At 52.0% G+C, this 17,007-nt stretch overlaps 1 protein-coding gene across 10 annotated transcripts in view; it reads left to right on the forward strand.

Moving 5' to 3' along the window:
- The window catches only part of SMARCA4 (SWI/SNF related BAF chromatin remodeling complex subunit ATPase 4), a 56,628-nt gene extending 40,398 nt beyond the window's left edge, over positions 1-16,230 (forward strand). For 2 of the 10 annotated variants that reach the window (XM_074979413.1, XM_074979414.1), the window contains 14 exons: positions 343-429; positions 4,013-4,059; positions 4,568-4,734; positions 5,554-5,717; positions 6,922-7,149; positions 7,368-7,466; positions 7,729-7,806; positions 8,910-9,137; positions 10,222-10,475; positions 12,004-12,112; positions 13,647-13,748; positions 14,051-14,183; positions 14,807-14,946; positions 15,737-16,230. In XM_074979413.1, the coding sequence (XP_074835514.1) occupies positions 343-429; positions 4,013-4,059; positions 4,568-4,734; positions 5,554-5,717; positions 6,922-7,149; positions 7,368-7,466; positions 7,729-7,806; positions 8,910-9,137; positions 10,222-10,475; positions 12,004-12,112; positions 13,647-13,748; positions 14,051-14,183; positions 14,807-14,946; positions 15,737-15,769 (1,869 nt within the window). In that variant the 3' untranslated portion in view covers positions 15,770-16,230. The remainder of the gene's footprint in view (positions 1-342; positions 430-4,012; positions 4,060-4,567; positions 4,735-5,553; positions 5,718-6,921; positions 7,150-7,367; positions 7,467-7,728; positions 7,807-8,909; positions 9,138-10,221; positions 10,476-12,003; positions 12,113-13,646; positions 13,749-14,050; positions 14,184-14,806; positions 14,947-15,736) is intronic. The other 8 variants (XM_074979417.1, XM_074979422.1, XM_074979415.1 and 5 more) reach the window with 7 other exon arrangements.
- Positions 16,231-17,007: the final 777 nt, after the last annotated feature.

A 17,007-nucleotide genomic window follows, 5' to 3' on the forward strand; every position in this document is an offset into this window, starting at 1 on the left:
CTAAAGTGGCAGCTCTGATACTAGATCTACGTGTCATTTGCTTCTGAAATCTGAGTGAAGATGCATCCCATGTGCCACCCGTGCTGTAAGAGCCATTCGCTGTCACGAGCATTGCGCACACAAAGCCACTAAAGCTAACATGCTCAACAAATCCATTCAGCCTCTGAATAATTCCGCCTTTGTCCTCAGCTGCACCCATCCGCTTCCTCTCGTTTGATATTTTAGATTTTGCCAAGAGCCTAGGATACCATGACAGCAAAGGGGGTGGAGCAGATCCTCAACTTTCCCTTTCAGACTTTGTCTGCTTGGACACCCGTGTAATAATGTGTCCTGTTCACACAGGGCAAAGGTGGTACGAAAACCCTGATGAACACAATCATGCAGCTTCGGAAGATCTGTAACCATCCATATATGTTTCAGCACATAGAGGTAATGTGGTATTTTTGTACCAGTGTTGCCTGGGGAGGAGCTTGGCCCAATAGTGCACAGGTCAGCTGTTTTTGTAAAAAGGGTTAATATACGAAGTAAGCTGCACTTGCACTGTTGGACGGTAAATTTTCAGACCAGCGCTGAATAGTGTTCCTGTGTCTCACCTTAAAATATTCCTCTGCAGCCTCCAACCTTAACTTATTCAGACATGGAGCCTCCAGTAAAGTGATACAATTAAAATTGGTAAAATAAGGCTCATCATCATGGTGATCCCTTTGGACTCAGCCTCCTCCTAGACCACAAAACAATCAGTGTTCCAGCTTGTTCTTTGGGTTTGTCTTTTACCCTCAAGTGATCCCAGACAGATGCTTTAAAATGACTTTATTCCTACACATTCTTTCCAGGCCTTCCTGTAGCAATTGGATCTCTTGTGAATTAATTTGTTGCTATTTATGATTACATGGCTGTTTGTCTGAATGAAACAATGGCTACTACTGATCTGGAGGCTCAGCTCTGTGCTGAAGGTGTCGGGCATGAGGGTAACCTGAAGTATCTTGAATAGTAACAGAGAGAAAGCCGTGCTAGTCTACATACTATCAAAACAAAAAAGCAGTCCAGTAGCACTTTAAAGACTAACAGAATAATTTATTAGGTGATGAGCTTTCGTGGGACAGACCCACACAAGCAAGTTTTTTCACACTACTTTGGAAAGAGAGGCTGCTGAACTCTCTCTTATGCTCAAATTCAACACATTAACATGTGGTTTGAACCGGGATGGGAATTTTTTAGGTCATTATCGGGGCTCTTTTGCATACTTGGCTTAATCCAAATCTTGACTCCCCCCACCCTTCGCCCCTCTACTCTCTGATTTGCTCACCTTGGTAATATTTTTCTGATTTGTCAACCTTGATTACTATTTTTGTTTCTCTGTGCCTTAAATATTGAGTCTGTTCTGGTATGGCTGTGGTCTGAAGAAACGGGTCTGTCCTGCGAAGGCTCATCACCTAATAAATTATTCTGTTAGTCTTTAAAGTGCTACTGGACTGCTTTTTTGTTCCGAAGGATCTTGGTGTTACATTGCCCTGGAGTTTCTTTTCAACAACACCTCAAGAATATCAGGTCTGGTGCCACAGTTATAAGAAAATTGAGGAACCGTCATAGACCTATGAACGACAACAATGGTCTTGGTATAGTCTGTCTCTGAATACCACGTGCCGCTGTGTGTCTCTTATCGGTCTCTTGAAACTCCTTGACTCTCAGCTCAATAGTGCTATGCACATAATATCAGGGACACTCAAATCGACTCCAGATAATTGGCTCCCTGTCTTGTCACAAATCTGGGCTGCTCAGATATCTCTCTTTCTTACACCTGTCCGTGCAAAGCCAAGGATCCCCCTGCATGCTGACCCAAAGAACCCATCACAGACAAAATTAAAATCCCACAACCATCCATGGAACTGCATCAAGGCTCTTACGCCCAACTTCGACGCGGAGGGTCAGTGGAGAGTCACACGGAGTATTTCAGCTGCTCAAAACAAACAGCTAGTCATCGATCCTGCTGAGGAACCACCAAGTTTTGATTTATGTTAGAAACACCAGTGTGGACTGAATGGAATTAGGACACCTCTGCATGCGGCGGCAGTCAAATAAAAAGCAAGCAAGCTGTTGGGAATCAATAATGCAGGTATGGATAAAAGGACAAAATATCCTATTGTCTTTATGGAGATATTCCTATCCCATAGACCTGGAAGGGACCTTCAGTGGTCATCAAGTCCAGTCCCCTGCACTCAGCAAGACCTATTGTCACCCTGAGAGAGAGAGAGAGAGAGAGAGATAGATAGATAGATAGATATAGAAAATCTATTTACCCTAGATCCCTAATTGGGCCCCCTCAAGGACTGAGCTCCCAGCCCTGGGTTTAGCAGGCCAATGCTCAAACCACTGAGCTATCCCTCTCCCTGCACTGCTGTGTAAGTACTGTGCAGTAGCCCTATCTATTTCTATTACGGGATGCTCATTTCTTGAATAATCGGTGCAGATGTGCTTGACCCATCTCAGAGATATTGGCATTGGAAAAGGTTCAGAAAAGGACAAACAAAAATGATGAGAGAGATGGAAACGATGCCGTATGAGGACAGAGTATTAAGACCGGGACTTCTCTGCTTGGGAGGGAGACACCTGAGGGGGAATATGACAGGTCTATAAAGTTACAACTGGTGTGGAGAAAAGAAATAAGGAAGTGTTATTTATTCCTTCTTACAACAAAAACACTAGTAGGCAGTAAGTTTAATATTAGTTTAGGGAGGCAGCTCATTGTGCTAACCAGCTGCTGCCTTCTCCCTCTTTCACGCTGGTGAATGTCCCTTCCAGGAAGAGCCGTTTTCTGTAGAGTCATGTGATACATAGGCCTCGTGTTGCCCCTTGGAACGTAACCCAGCATCAGCAGCATTCTCCAGGATATTTGGAACCTGCCGTGTTTGATGATACATTGATCACCTGGGATGACATTTTACATTCTGGGAGATAGTTTACAACCCTACAACAGGAAGTATTTCTTCACACAATGGTCAACCTGTGGAACTCTTTGCCACAAGATGTTACAAAGACTACAACTGAGACTTACTTGACTTAAACCCTGCTACTCCCAGTGGAGCATAGGTGATCTACAAGTCTCCTCCACTTCACTCAGTCTCGAGACAAAACTTCTAGCTGACTCCAAGGGTAGCCCAGTTGTTGTCCTTCGGTCTCAGTAGATTATCTCCACGTTGCGTGAGGTGTGCGTCTCTTGCATTTTCCTTGAGGGTTCCATGTGAGAGCTGGACGGATTGTGCTGGAGGATTATTTTCTGAGGGCAGCCTGGCCATCCCCGCTTTCTTCTCTTGATTTGAACGTCAAGTGGTGGTTGTCCTGCTCTGTTCTAAAGTTCCTCGTCGGTGACAAAGCCTTGCCATAACAAGACTATAACAGAGTTCAAAAAAGAACGAGATGAATTCATGGAGGATCGGTCCACCAATGGCTGTTAGCCGTGAGGATGGGAGGATGTCCCGAGCCTCTGTTTGTCAGTGGCTGGAAATGGGCAATAGAGAATGGGTCACTTGGTGATTCCCTGTTCTGTTCATTTTCTCTGGGGCACCTGGCACTGGCCACTGTCGGAAGACAAGCGACTGAGCTAGATGGACCTGTGGTCTGACCCAATCTGGCCATTGTCTCACGGGAGATGGGGACAAACCCTCTGTAAATGGAAAATGAGGCAAAGAACTGTCTGTGGCTGTGTTAACCTGGCACAAACAATGGCTCACGCGCTATCTGAGTGTCCCCTGTGTTCTTTTGCCAGAGCCTGAAGGACATTCAGCAGCTCGCTGTTGTTGCAATATGCTGGCTGTCAAACCTAGATATAAACTGGTAATTGTTGCTACCTACCTACCCAAGCCATAGGAAAGAAGGAGATTAGACCTATTTGACCTAATGATCAGTTTTCCATCAGGGCAAGTCCAAGAGTTTGTTGGATTTGATGGACACTTTTGTGTTTGCATGGAAGAGTTTAGTGCAATCAGTGTGACTGTGTTTTTGGTTTTGGTTGCAGGAATCCTTTTCAGAGCACTTAGGTTTCACTGGAGGTATTGTGCAGGGGTAAGTCAAACGCTTTTGAGCTTTACAAAGACAGGGATTGATAATTTAAGGGTGATGTGGTTTGTCAAAGGAGAATTGCTTGGATTGGACTAGTATATTAAAGTACAGGTTGAACCTCTCTAATCTGGAATTCTCTTGTCAGGTAACTTCCGTAATCCAGAATGATTTTAGTTACCCAGATGACCACTTCTTATGGGTGTGGCCAAGTTTCCCATGGTCCCATGAAGTTTGTTTCCAGCCACCAGTAGTGGCTCTCAGTGTTCTGTGCTGTTACTCAGCTGTAATTTACCCCTAAATGTCTTCTAAGAGTCCAGTAAGCAGTGGTAATGTGCTAGACAATATTGACCACCTGTGGGCCAGCAAATTCTCTCATCTGGCACTGGTCACATCCCAAGGGTGCTGGACAGTCGAGGATCAACCTGTATCAAGCACTAGTAGTTCTCATTTACATGCTAGGATGTTTTAGCTTCAGAGTCTCACCTATTTCCAACCTTCTCCTGTGAACTAGACTAGACCTGTACCGAGCATCTGGCAAATTTGAGCTCCTAGACCGGATTCTTCCCAAGCTACGAGCCACCAACCACAAGGTGCTGCTATTCTGTCAGATGACCTCCCTCATGACCATCATGGAAGATTACTTTGCATACCGTGGCTTCAAATACCTCAGGCTGGATGGTGAGTTTCACTGGTAATCAAGAGACATGCGGTCCCCTCTGGTAGGCTCTGCTTTGGCTGTTATCAGTGAGCTATCTGTACATGCAGATGATCCAATAACAAAGCCCCTTTCAGGGGTCACTGTCAGGCAGTGTGCTTGGCAGCGCATACTCATGAAACGTGCATGAAACTAACAATCCCATTCATAAAATTAAACCACTGAACTATTATAATCAATAGCATAGTGTCCTAATGCTTGGTGACACCGGTGAGATTATGCTGTTGCAATATTGTCATTGCATACCTGCTCCCAGACCTGTTTCTCCATTAACCTATAATTGGGAGAAAGGATTAACTGGGTTGCACATACCCTATGCTTGTTTCTTTTAAGATTAGTTTAAGGAGGTGACTCACTGTGCTAATTCAGCTGCCCCCTTCCACCTTTTTCAAATTGGTGAATGTCGCCTCCAGTAAGAGCCCTGTTCTGTAGGCTAATGTGGCACGTAGGCCTTGGAATTTCGCCCAGCATCAACAACTTTCTTCTGGATATTTGTAACCTGCTGCATTTGAGTCATTGACCACCTTGTATGACATTTTATATCCAGCCCAACACACAAACTGCATGCACAGACCTCAATTGCCTGTCACGACTGCTGATTTTGGCTGCTACGATGTGGGTCCCCCACCACCAATGGAGGCCTGGTTGTCACAGGGTGGGACCTCAGCTCTTCCTGAGCACCGTAGAACCCCTCTTGGCTCTGTGGAGTCCTGAGGCCATTGCAAATACAGAATTTTGCAGGGCGAAAAATAGTAACCTCTCTCGTCTCCCTGGCCGCCTAGGAACCACTAAAGCTGAAGACCGTGGTATGCTGCTGAAGACTTTCAACGAGCCAGGCTCTGAATATTTCATTTTCTTGCTGAGCACTCGAGCCGGCGGGCTGGGACTGAACTTACAGTCTGCAGATACTGTGATTATTTTTGACAGTGACTGGAATCCACACCAGGTAAAAACACTATTGAATTGATGGAGTTCCCGCTGTGGGCTTGCGCGTGGTTGTCTTTCTACGTGTACATGAGGCGCCCAGCTTGCATTTCCCAAAGAACAAGGGGAAGAAGGACTTGTGTCCCCCACTTAGGTCTCGGAAGAACCATGTGCCTGTAATGCTAATTGAACTTCCTCAGAAGGCCCTAAACGTGTCTCTGTGCTGCAGGGAGCGTTCTTTCCTTGGGTTGAAACGAGAACAAAGCAAGCTGGCTTTTAGCTCCCATGAGCAGCTTGAATTAAGCGAAAAGCCTATGAGGCAGTCTGAGGCTGGAGTTGCTGCTCTTGGCAAGGTTGCTGCGCTTTCCCTGTTACAAGTAACTAATCTGCATTAGCTAAATCGGAGCCAGAACAATTTTTTTTGGGGGGCGGCAAGGGGCAGGGGTGGCATGTGATCACAGTGCACACGCAGTACTAAAAGTATCCCCTTGAACTGGGGGCTGAGTGTGCCCCCGCCTGCACTGCTGCTGCTTTCCTCCATCCTCACGGCTGCCTTCACAGCACCAGCGCTCGTTTTTTGCCAGGGTCTTTGCATCCCCACGCTGTGGCCTTGACATGTGAGTGCAGCCCAGAGCCTAATACAAGCATCTGTTCATGTGGTGCCTGTCTCCCAGTTGTCTCAGCACTGACAGGGTGGGCTGCTGGGAGAGCCTGTTGTGGCTGAGCCATAATTATCATTAAGCACGTTAATTAACGTGATTACCAGTTTAGCAGTGGCAGTGACTGCTATTAAAGATCTCCCCCCCACCATCCCACCCACTCCCTGTGTTGTATGATGACTCGGAAACCTGCTGCTGTCCTCTGTGGACGTTACCCTGTGGTTCACCAGTTCTAGTCAGAATCCCTTCAGAGGCGCTCAGCCCCAGTGGGGCGGGGGGCTGAGTAGACGGGCACTCTCACAAGAATTCGCTGCCAGAGCTATGCACGGTGGTCTGTTTTTTCAAAGTATATTAACTCACTAAGTATAAGAGCAGTCAGCAAAAGAACCTGCTTAGATTAATTAAACTTCCCCAGTGAAGGTAACAGAACCCTCTGGGGTCACTGAGGTCCTCCAGGTAGCTCTGGGAGGTGTTCACCCTGTTCCTAGGATGTATTTAACGAATCAGGTGTTACCTTGGAAAGAGCGGGGTTTAGATCACCATGCAAACAACGTGCTCCCTCTTCAGGATTTGCAGGCACAGGACCGAGCGCACCGTATCGGGCAGCAGAACGAGGTGCGTGTGCTCCGCCTCTGCACCGTGAACAGTGTGGAGGAGAAAATCCTGGCTGCGGCCAAATACAAGCTGAACGTGGATCAGAAGGTCATCCAGGCTGGCATGTTCGACCAGAAATCCTCCAGCCATGAGCGGAGAGCTTTCCTCCAGGCCATCTTGGAGCACGAGGAGCAGGATGAGGTAAGGGGCGGTGCCAGCCACCCTCCCTGCTACTCCGGAGCATGAATGGTGAACGCGTGGCTGCTTTTGCTCCCTTGCTCTGTGTCCCCGAGGCGAAGGGCATGTGGGCTGGAAGGAAAGAGCATGAACACTTGTTTCTCTTTTGAAGTGAATTGTAGTGTCGGTGAAAGGTGCCGGATTGACAGCCCTGGAGACTGAAGTCCTCTATTTATCCACAGAACAGATACAGCACGGGCAGCGGCAGTGGCAGTACAAGCTTCCCCCACACTGCCTCGACCCTGTGCCTGAACCCTGACTTGGAGGAACCACCTCTAAAGGTGAGGGGGTAGTTCAGTCTCCATGCCCATTCAATCCTTGGCCTCACTGCTGAGACCGCCAACAAAGCTGACAACTCTGGTGGTGGTCTTCTGCAATGTGGATACCTGTCCACTAGACACTGGACTGAGACCACCGAAAATCATTTCACAAGGACAGCCAAACAGGCGTCAGATGGTAGCGATGCTCGATGTTCAGTTCCCAGCGTACGAACGGCAGCGGCATCTGCTCCCACCATTAAGCCAGGCGTTTGAAATCTTGCAGGAGGAAGATGAAGTTCCTGATGATGAAACGGTCAACCAGATGATTGCCCGGCACGAAGAGGAATTTGACCTTTTTATGGTGAGCCTGGCTCAGGCCATGGAGGAGAACTGAGCCTGCCTCTCTCCTGGGCACTGCAGGCTGGGCTGTTGCTGAGAGAGCTGAGTTGGTTATGTTCGAGCAAACGTTGCCTTGATAAGGACTAGGGAGCTAGTGGGCGCTATTCCTGGTTCTGTGAGGGGAGCAGAGTGCAAAGGTTTGTCCTCAGATTACCCTAGATGCATGGGGAAAAGTACTTGCCATAAAGTGCTACTGAGCTGTGTTTGCAAAGAGCATTGAAACCTTCAGGGGAAAGGCGCCAGCAGGGTGAGGAGAGCTACGGAATGTTCCCTGTGTCTCAATGAGAACACAGAGAACAGCACATCTTCCCCACTGCTCCTAATGCCCCGGCACACACACGGAGGAGTGGCTTTGGCCCGGTCTGGCCCATGCTTGCCATCAGATCCTCTGTGCTCCTGTGAGGAGCTTGGATAAGTGGATAATAGGGTGATGGGCTAGACAGGTGGCAGAACCTGTAAGAGCACAAACAGCATTCCACAGGGACAAGCCAACTTTAGCAAAGACTGTTGGATGAGATGAGGCCCAGGAATAGCTCTTGTCTGTTTCCAGCTCCAGTGATCCGTTCTAGCTCCTTTTACTTCAGAGCAGTTAGTCTCCTGCTGGCTAATTTGCCTATGCAGCTCTTAACCTGATGTATCTGTTGAGCTGTAATGAGTCCAGAGGTACTTGCCAAACACACTGTGTGTTCCTGCTGCTTCTCTCCCCCTGCAACGTTTCCCAAGAGCCTTGCACGCAAAGATGGCAGCTGGCACAGCTCCTGCATGATTGTGTCTCACAAGGGAGCACCCCCTACCAGAGGCTGCACTGCAGCGTTCCCTGCTTCTTGGTGCCTGCTGGATGCCTGGGCCCCACTCACTAGTTCCAAAGCCAAGGGTCAGTCACATCCCAGCCCATCAGGGGTCAGCCGTGTGACACTCAGCCTCTGCTGCAGAGATGACCTGCCTCAACTAAACAGCGCCTCCATGGGCCAGCTGACCTCCTGATAGATGCATTTGGGCAATGGCTGCAGACCCCTCCATCACTGTGCCAGTGGTCCCCCCCCCAGCAAACGCCTCTTATTTTAGCGCATGGACTTGGACCGCCGGCGGGAGGAAGCGCGCAACCCTAAACGAAAGCCCCGTCTAATGGAGGAGGACGAGCTCCCCTCCTGGATTATCAAAGATGATGCTGAAGTGGAGAGGCTGACTTGCGAGGAGGAGGAGGAGAAGATGTTTGGGCGAGGGTCACGTCACCGTAAGGAGGTGGACTACAGTGACTCGCTTACCGAGAAGCAGTGGCTCAAGGTATACATGGTACAGCATCGTTCTCCAATGACCTTCTCAAACCTGTGCTGCTCTCGTGTCTTTGTCTGTGTGCTGCAGAAAATACCCAGTACTGGAGACTCTGATGGTACGTAGCTTAAAACAACTGCTGTGAACGTGCAGCCGAGTCCCTCGGCACCCTTCGCTGCCAACTGGAGGAAAATTGCCTCTTATCCAAATCTCCACAAAGGGCTTTGAGCAGCATGAATTGGTCCCAGTGATTCAGGAGATGCTGTCAGCCCATTTGTTTATTGCCAAATCTTTCTGCTTTTAGGGTCAGTTTTTGTTTGACCATCTGATGCTGGTACTGGGTATTTGAAAAGCTCCCCTCGCCACACACAGGGCTGGAGTGAGGTTTAAAGAACTGAAGCCGTGCCATAGCTGATCGCTGCTTTCACAGCGGCCGAGCATCCCAGGTAGAAAGTTCTCAATGAGTAGCTGAGTGCCTGCCTGCTGGACTCTGGGGAGTCATGAGGTTGAGTCTGACTAAGGGGATGTCTGTGTGCAGGAGCAGGGAGAAGTCGTCTGCCTCAGCTCAGATGTTAATGGTCCTCTCAAGACTGGGCTCTTCAGAGCTCTTCTTGGGCAAGAAGCTGGAGATGAAATTTTAGATGCAGAGAATAGAATTCCCCTCCCTCCCCCAGTGGAGGCTAACCCCGGAGACTCTCTCTGCTTTCCTCCAGTACCCTTCCAGCAAATACATTCTTCACCTTGAATTACTGCCGCGCTCACCCAGAACCCCCCCTGGCACTTTCTGACTTTGAGTTTCAGTGTCAGGCCAGTTAGAGACCGTCTGATCAGCTGGGTGCACTCCGTGGAAAGCAGGTCTGTAGGCACCTTCCGTTCTTGGGAGGAAAAGCCCCAGACCAGATGCGTGTCCCTCAGCAAGGCAGAGACCAGGGAGCAGCTGCTTCCCAAAACTGCTAGGGCATCAGTGAGTGTGGCCAACCCGGGGGCTTCCCTTCTAGTTTTGCCATATGGGATCCCAGTATAGAGAATGGGGTCCCTTGCCAGTTTTTGCACCTCTGCCCAGCAGTCTCAGTGCTAGCGGCGTCTCTGTTGCTCCCCTCCGTAGGCTATAGAGGAGGGCACGCTGGAAGAGATCGAGGAGGAAGTCCGTCAGAAGAAATCTTCCCGCAAACGCAAGCGCGATGTTGATGTTGGCTCAGCCACCCCGACTACCAGCACTCGCAGCCGGGACAAAGATGATGATAGCAAAAAGCAGAAAAAGCGTGGCAGGCCTCCAGCCGAAAAGCTCTCCCCGAACCCCCCAAACCTCACCAAAAAAATGAAGAAGATAGTGGATGCTGTGATTAAATATAAGGACAGGTAAGGGGAGCAAGGGATGGGCGCACTCTACTGCTCCTGCCCAGGGTCTGCTCCTTTGTCATGTTTGTGAGTCCTGGTTGTTAAAATTTGAGGGTGGGAGGATGTGGGGTCATCAGGGACATCCACACTCTGGTCCCGGCCTGAGCAGTCTTGGCATAATCCCACAGAACCTCAGTCTTACTCCCCTTCTCTAAAATGGGAGTAATCCTGCCTGCCTGCCTGCCCCGGGAGTGGCTGACGTTTGCAAGGCGCTCGGAAGCCACCGTACGCCGCTTACAGGCAGTTGCTAACTCCTCTGCCAGAGGACTGACTCGTCTGTGGGCTTTTTGTGGGCTGCTATGCAAACTCACAGTGTGTGTGTCATGTGCAGCTAAGGCAATGCAAGGAGGGTGGGCCCAGGATGTGTGTTGTGCAAGCTTTGGAAGTTAGGTTCTAATTGCCTCGTTCCACCCAGTTTGTGCGTGGGTCTCAAGCAGAGAGCAGCAATTGACAAATCCACCGCGTCTCGGACTCCTTTCTCGCCAGCAATTAGCTGATCTGCTAGGTCCTTCTCCGTATCTTCCATCTCCGCCTGAAATGTCCTTGTGGCTCATGCTTGTGAGAGGGGATTCTGTTGGGAGCTTCAAGACAAGCACTGTGACAGCGCTGCTGTTGCCTGCTGTGTGCTACAACTGCATGGCTGGAGAGCGCTCTTGAGCCTGCAGTGCTCTTCTAACGCGTGCGGGAGGGCACACCAGTGCCAGTGTCTTCTGAGGGGGGGCTGCAGTGCAGCAGTAACAGTGCAGAGCAGGAGCTAAGCACGTGGTCTGTGTGAATCAGTTTGAGAAGATCAGACTGTTTCCTGTGGGGTTGGCCAGGCTCTCTGACTTGGCCCATGAACAAATAGTTTTTCTCTCCTCTACTTTTGATTGACTCAGAGTGCGGAAAAATTCCCTGGATTGAGGGAAAGTCTTAAATGTCTTAGTGCTACATTCTGAGTGCGTTTAGAACCATCCGGACTGGCCGTAGCGTTAGGGAGCGCCTCCTGGAAGACGCTCTTGTGGGCAGATGCCTGCTGTGCTTAGGGTTTCTGGGACAGCCTGACACCCTCCCCACCCACCCCCCTGTGCCTTGGGAGCCTTTTAAGGAACAGCAACGTCTTTCCCTTCCCTGTTGCAAAGCCAGCACTGATTTTCCTCGCAGCACATCAATAAACCACTGGATTTAGTGCTGCTTAGAAAAAGAGATCAGGAGACCAAGTCCTGCTTTCAGAGAGTCACAAAAAAGGGCTGCACCCAGGCCCTTGCTGCAATGACCATTAGGCAACACAGTTCCTAACCCTGCCAGCTTCTTGGCTAGCATATTGGGTTGTCTGTCCTTCAGCCCTGAGCAGGCCTCCATGCTGAAGGACGTATGGTTTTCTGCTCTGCGAGGCAGAAGCGTGTCTTGGGAGTTTTGTAAGCAGTTCCGCATGGCAGGCTGGGAAATGATGCCTGGGGGAGGGGCAGGGGCTCAGTCTTTGATCTTGTATTTCCTCCTTGCTTTGTAGTAGTAGTGGACGTCAGCTTAGTGAAGTCTTCATCCAGCTGCCTTCTCGCAAGGAGCTCCCAGAGTACTATGAGCTCATCCGCAAGCCGGTGGATTTCAAGAAAATAAAGGTAACCCTGTGGGAGCCTGCGGCACTCACTTCAGGTCCTTGCTCGTGTCTTCACCTCGATTTAATGGAGCTCAGTGCCCCCAAACCTGCCCGACCTTGGCCCTCTTCTTCTCCCGTCACACTGTCGTTGCTGCCCTGTTTTCCCCTCCGGGCCCAGCCCACCTGCATCTCTGCCCTGGTGCTGCACACATGCCCCCTGAGTCCGTGGTCTCCACTCAAACGTTTCCATCTGTGCCCGTCCCTGAGCCAACCCTTACAGTGGGATCAGCTCCCCAAATCACCCTCGCAAGTGCTGTGTCTTCTCCACCACTAGAACCCTTCTCCGAGCGGCTGGCTGAGCTGTCGCACACGCCTGTGTTTTGGGGGAGTGGGACAAGCCACAGTGCCAAGTGCTTTGGGCCAGCCCCTCAATCATCTGCTGGGCCCGAGCTACGCTTCCAGCCCCCTGGCTGGGGAGCCCCTCCCCTCAGATTTCCAGGGCCTGGCTCTGTTGGAGCCAAACTCCTCTCCAGCCCCCTAGGAGAAGCACTGGCACATCCTGCAGCTCACTGCATCCTTGTATGTGCTGACTTGGGGACCCCGGGGGACTAGCACCAGTTAACCCTTTGTGGGCCGGGGAAATGGCTTTCTGTTCTCCAGTGGGTCTTACCCTGGCCTCATCGCGGTCATGCCCGAGCCCATGCCAGTCACACGTGAAGTGTGAAATTCAGCAGCATGTGGTTTGTCCTTCCCCAGCATTGACTAGTGCAGGGGAGTAAATAAAAATGGAGGCCGGCTGGGGTCTGAGTCTGGGAGCAGCGTCTAGGCAGCTGGAAAAACACCCTTGTCTGCCTGGCTCTTGTATTGCTTGTGTTCCTCCCTCTGCCTTCTGAGTGACACCCCAAACCTGCTCCCAGTGCTGCTGCCTCCTGTCCCTCGACTCCATCCACGCTTGTCCTGACTGTTCCTGGCATCTCCTTCCCCCACTCACACCCCACACCTGCAGATCCACCTCCTTCTCTCCTGGTCACGCCTGTTCTCTCAAGGCCCTTCCCGTAGCCGTGCCTGGTGACACCCTTAGGGTGCAGGCCTTTCTCTTGATGGGCCAATGTACCTCTGCACATCTGTGTGCTAATTACCAGTGCGGGGGGAAGGTTCCCATCATGATCCCTGTCGTCAGCGCCATTGCAGCCAGCTGTGATGCCAGCCGCCCTCCCGATTGTGCGTGAGGTGCTGCAGCTGGGCTGGAAGGAACACTGCTTCCTTCAGGCTGTCTTTTGAGAGTTCCCACCACCCAGGCTGCGTGGGCAGCATGAGGAGTGCAGGAAACAAAAACCCCCGGGGGCAGGCGGCCTCAAAATGCGAGAGCCCCCTGCGGCGTGAAGTCCTCCGTGAGCTTTCTGGAGCCCTGCGCTTGGCACGTGCTACTCGCGAGGCTGTTGTGGGTGACACGGAGGGCAGCGCTAGGCATCTAGCCATGGAGCAGTTGGGGGCAGCACCAGGCGTCGAATCACAGGCCGTGAGAGAGGGGAGTCTGACCTTTGTCCCTTTCTCAGGAACGCATCCGCAACCACAAGTACCGCAGCCTGAATGACCTGGAGAAGGACGTCATGCTGCTGTGTCAGAACGCACAGACCTTCAACCTGGAAGGCTCCCTGGTAAGTACAGGGCCGCACTCACCCGCCCTCTCTCATCCCCGGCTGCGACTGGGGCTGGGCGCCCGGTTCGGGGGGGACGTACCTAGAATCCTATTAATCCAGCCAGCTAATTGGCTTGCAATACAAGCTGAAAAGCTGATTTGGCTAAAGCAGGATTATTCCTGGGCACAGCGAGCACCTAGTGCCCTGCCTTGGGGTGAGCTGCCTCACTTAGCTGAATCGGGCATCTCGCTGTGGGAGAGCAGGGAGTGGTGGCAGGAGCCTGCCCCCTCTCAGCCAGGCCGCTGCGGCTTCCCCTCTAGATCTACGAGGACTCGATAGTGCTGCAGTCCGTCTTCACCAGCGTGAGGCAGAAGATTGAGAAGGAGGAGGACAGTGAAGGCGAGGAGAGTGAGGAGGAGGAGGAAGGAGAAGAGGAAGGATCTGAATCAGAGTGTAAGTACTCTTCGGCCGCTGCCGCGTGTGTGCGTGCGCGCGTCCCCGCCGTGTTCCAGCCTCCCCCCCGCACTGTCTGGGACAGGGGAAGGACCAGCTAGAGAGCGAACCGTAAGGCCGCGGCCCCTGCCCTCTTCTCTCCTCTCCAGGGCAGTGCTGAGGCACGTCGGCAGTGGCACTGTGACTGGGGGAAGCTCACACTGCCCTGCCTGTGCCCTCTCTGCTCTGGGGCAGGGCGGGGACGGCAGACGCCAGGGCTGCCTTGGAGGCAAGAGTAGGGCGTGCGTGTTGGTTCTCCGCATGGGGAACGTAACTCCTCCCGATTGCTTTCTAGGCCTGAGCAGCTCAGCCAGGTAGGTGAGGAGCTCTGCGGCAGAGTGCAAGGACAGCGGGCCGGGATGCAGCGGGGAGGGTGGAGGGGAGCCGATGCTCGGAAGGCCTGTTGTGGTGTGTCTGTGGCGTAGACGGCGGCTGTCGGAAGGTAAGCACAAGGCCCCGCTGCCACCCTGCGATGGAAAGCGCTCCAGAAGGGCCACCTACGCGCTGTCTGGCTGAAGTCGCTTGGTGGCAGCGCCATGCCCCCCGTGCCAGCGTTCAGACTCTCCCCTTCTGCTCCCCTGCAGCTCGCTCCGTCAAGGTGAAGATCAAGCTGGGCAGAAAGGAGAGAGCACAAGACCGGCTGAAGGGTCGCAGGCGCACGAGCCGCGGCTCCCGGGCCAAGCCAGTGGTTAGTGACGATGATAGTGAAGAGGAGCAGGAAGAGGTAACTCACTTGCCCGCTGCCATCCCCGCTTGCCGCCGAGGCAGTCCCACTGTCGCTCTGGTGCTGCGGTGTCGCTGTGCTCGGTGCCCCCGTCCCCGGCCAGGTGTGACTCCGCCGGCAGGGAGAGCAGAAGGGTTGTGAGCACAGAGTGGGGAGCGCCGGAACCAGAAGCAGGCAGTACAATCCATCCCTGGCAGCGCAGGGGCCAAGGACCTGCCTCCCAAGCCAGCCCAGACTGACTCCTCCCCCGGGGCTGGGCCTAGCCCCCAGCCAAGCTTCTCCACCAGCCTTTGTCTTGCTTCCCAGGCAGAAAGTGTCACTTGTTCTCATCCCCTGCCAGGCTCAGCTTATTTAGGTCATCAGCCATGGTGTGTGTGGGAGCCTGTCTGACTGAAATGCCCATTTAGTACAGTGCCAAGGGAGACTGAGGCACGCACATGGGTTACTGTAGGACAGTAGAGTGCTCACGCAACAGAGCAAGGCAACTAAATGCCCCCTTCCTCACACCTGTCACCCCTGTGGCCCCCAGTGAAACCTTTTAGGGGACTTGCCTGCACCTAAACTGTAACAGGCCCAGGGCAGGAGCCTTGTCTTCCATCCAGTGATGCATTTGGCTTGGTATTCGCAGAGTACCCGACATGGAGCTGTAAGGGGAGCGGGAGGAGCAAGGACTGAGAGGACTCAGGAAAACTGATGGGATAAATTGTCACTAAACGCTCGGTCCTTCTCATGGCCACTGGAATTTCTCCCCTCTGATCTCTCCCCTCGTCCATTTCCTCTTGTCTTCCAGGATCGCTCAGGAAGTGGCACCGAAGATGATTGAGCAACATTCCGTGGTCTAGACCACCAGAGTCGATCTTTCCAAAGCGGACACGCGGTCTCCCTTTAGCGCTAACGGGTAGCAACAAGTGTAGTGTCAGACTTCAGTAAACTGTATAAAACTCTTCCATATTTATACTGCAGAGAAGATGTAGGACTGTTTGTGTCTTGCCTCGTCCTGACATCAGTAGCGTTTGTTACAGCATTAACTGTTTAAGAGAATTATGAATCGGGGAACACTTGATACCTATTTTTTCTTTTTATGGCAGTACTGTTTCAGTTGCAGTATTGAATCACTGTAGTTTTAAACTGTGGATGCATGTGTGTAGCAGTCCACTCCTAGTACTGTATTTTATTAAGCAGGTCAAACTGCCGGCTGCCCGCCATTCGGCAAGGGTGGTGGCGGTGACTGTGTGTGTCAATGTCACTGGATTTCAAACAGTAATAAATTAAACAGAACGTTAATATTTTTAGTTGGGTCGCTTTTCTGGCTCGCTGACAGGGCATGTTTGGTTAATTAAGCCCCACCAGCCGTGTTCCCTGTAAGCTGAGTGCTTGGGCGGCTTCCCAGGACGGATTCAGGTGCCGTCCAGCTGATTAGCAGAGCGCCCCCGGCCCAGCCAGCAGCGTGTATGTCTACAGCTGGTTCCCATCTGCTGTGCTTTGGCACATGTAACAAAATTTATTCCACCCGTGGCTGGGAAAATCGGCGGAAATGCTGCCCACAAGCCCCCTTCCTGCTGCTGCGTGATCCGGTTCTCAGCTGGTTTCCTCTCTTCTTATGGAAACACCCCCTCCCTCCCCCACGCCCTCGGGTTGGCCCTGCAACTGGTGCCTGGCCTGGCAGCGAGACCACCTGTCTCCGTGCTCCCCAGAGTACTACACACTGTCGATCCCCCACACGGCATCCCCAGCGATGACTAGCTTGTGACGCACCCACGCTTTGATAAGGCTCGGCACAGTCAAGGCCTTGTATCCCATGAGTCATGTCAGACTTGGAGTTACGTTCCCCTGTCTCTGCAGCATCTAGCTGTCCTGCCGCGCCCGCCCCAAGATCCGCAGCCCAGCCTAGTCACTTGGGTAAAGCGGTCGGCAGCACAGTGGTTTATATTTAAACTGTTCATGTGCCCTCCCTCACGCTGACATCTCATTGGGATGGGCAGCACCAGCTCATGCCCTGACCTCTGCATCCCATCCCATTCGAGTCAGCTGCTGAAGGTTTTCTCCTCCTCCCCCGCAGGG

Source organism: Carettochelys insculpta, chromosome 29 (assembly GCF_033958435.1).
Source record: "Carettochelys insculpta isolate YL-2023 chromosome 29, ASM3395843v1, whole genome shotgun sequence".
NCBI lineage: Eukaryota > Metazoa > Chordata > Testudines > Carettochelyidae > Carettochelys > Carettochelys insculpta.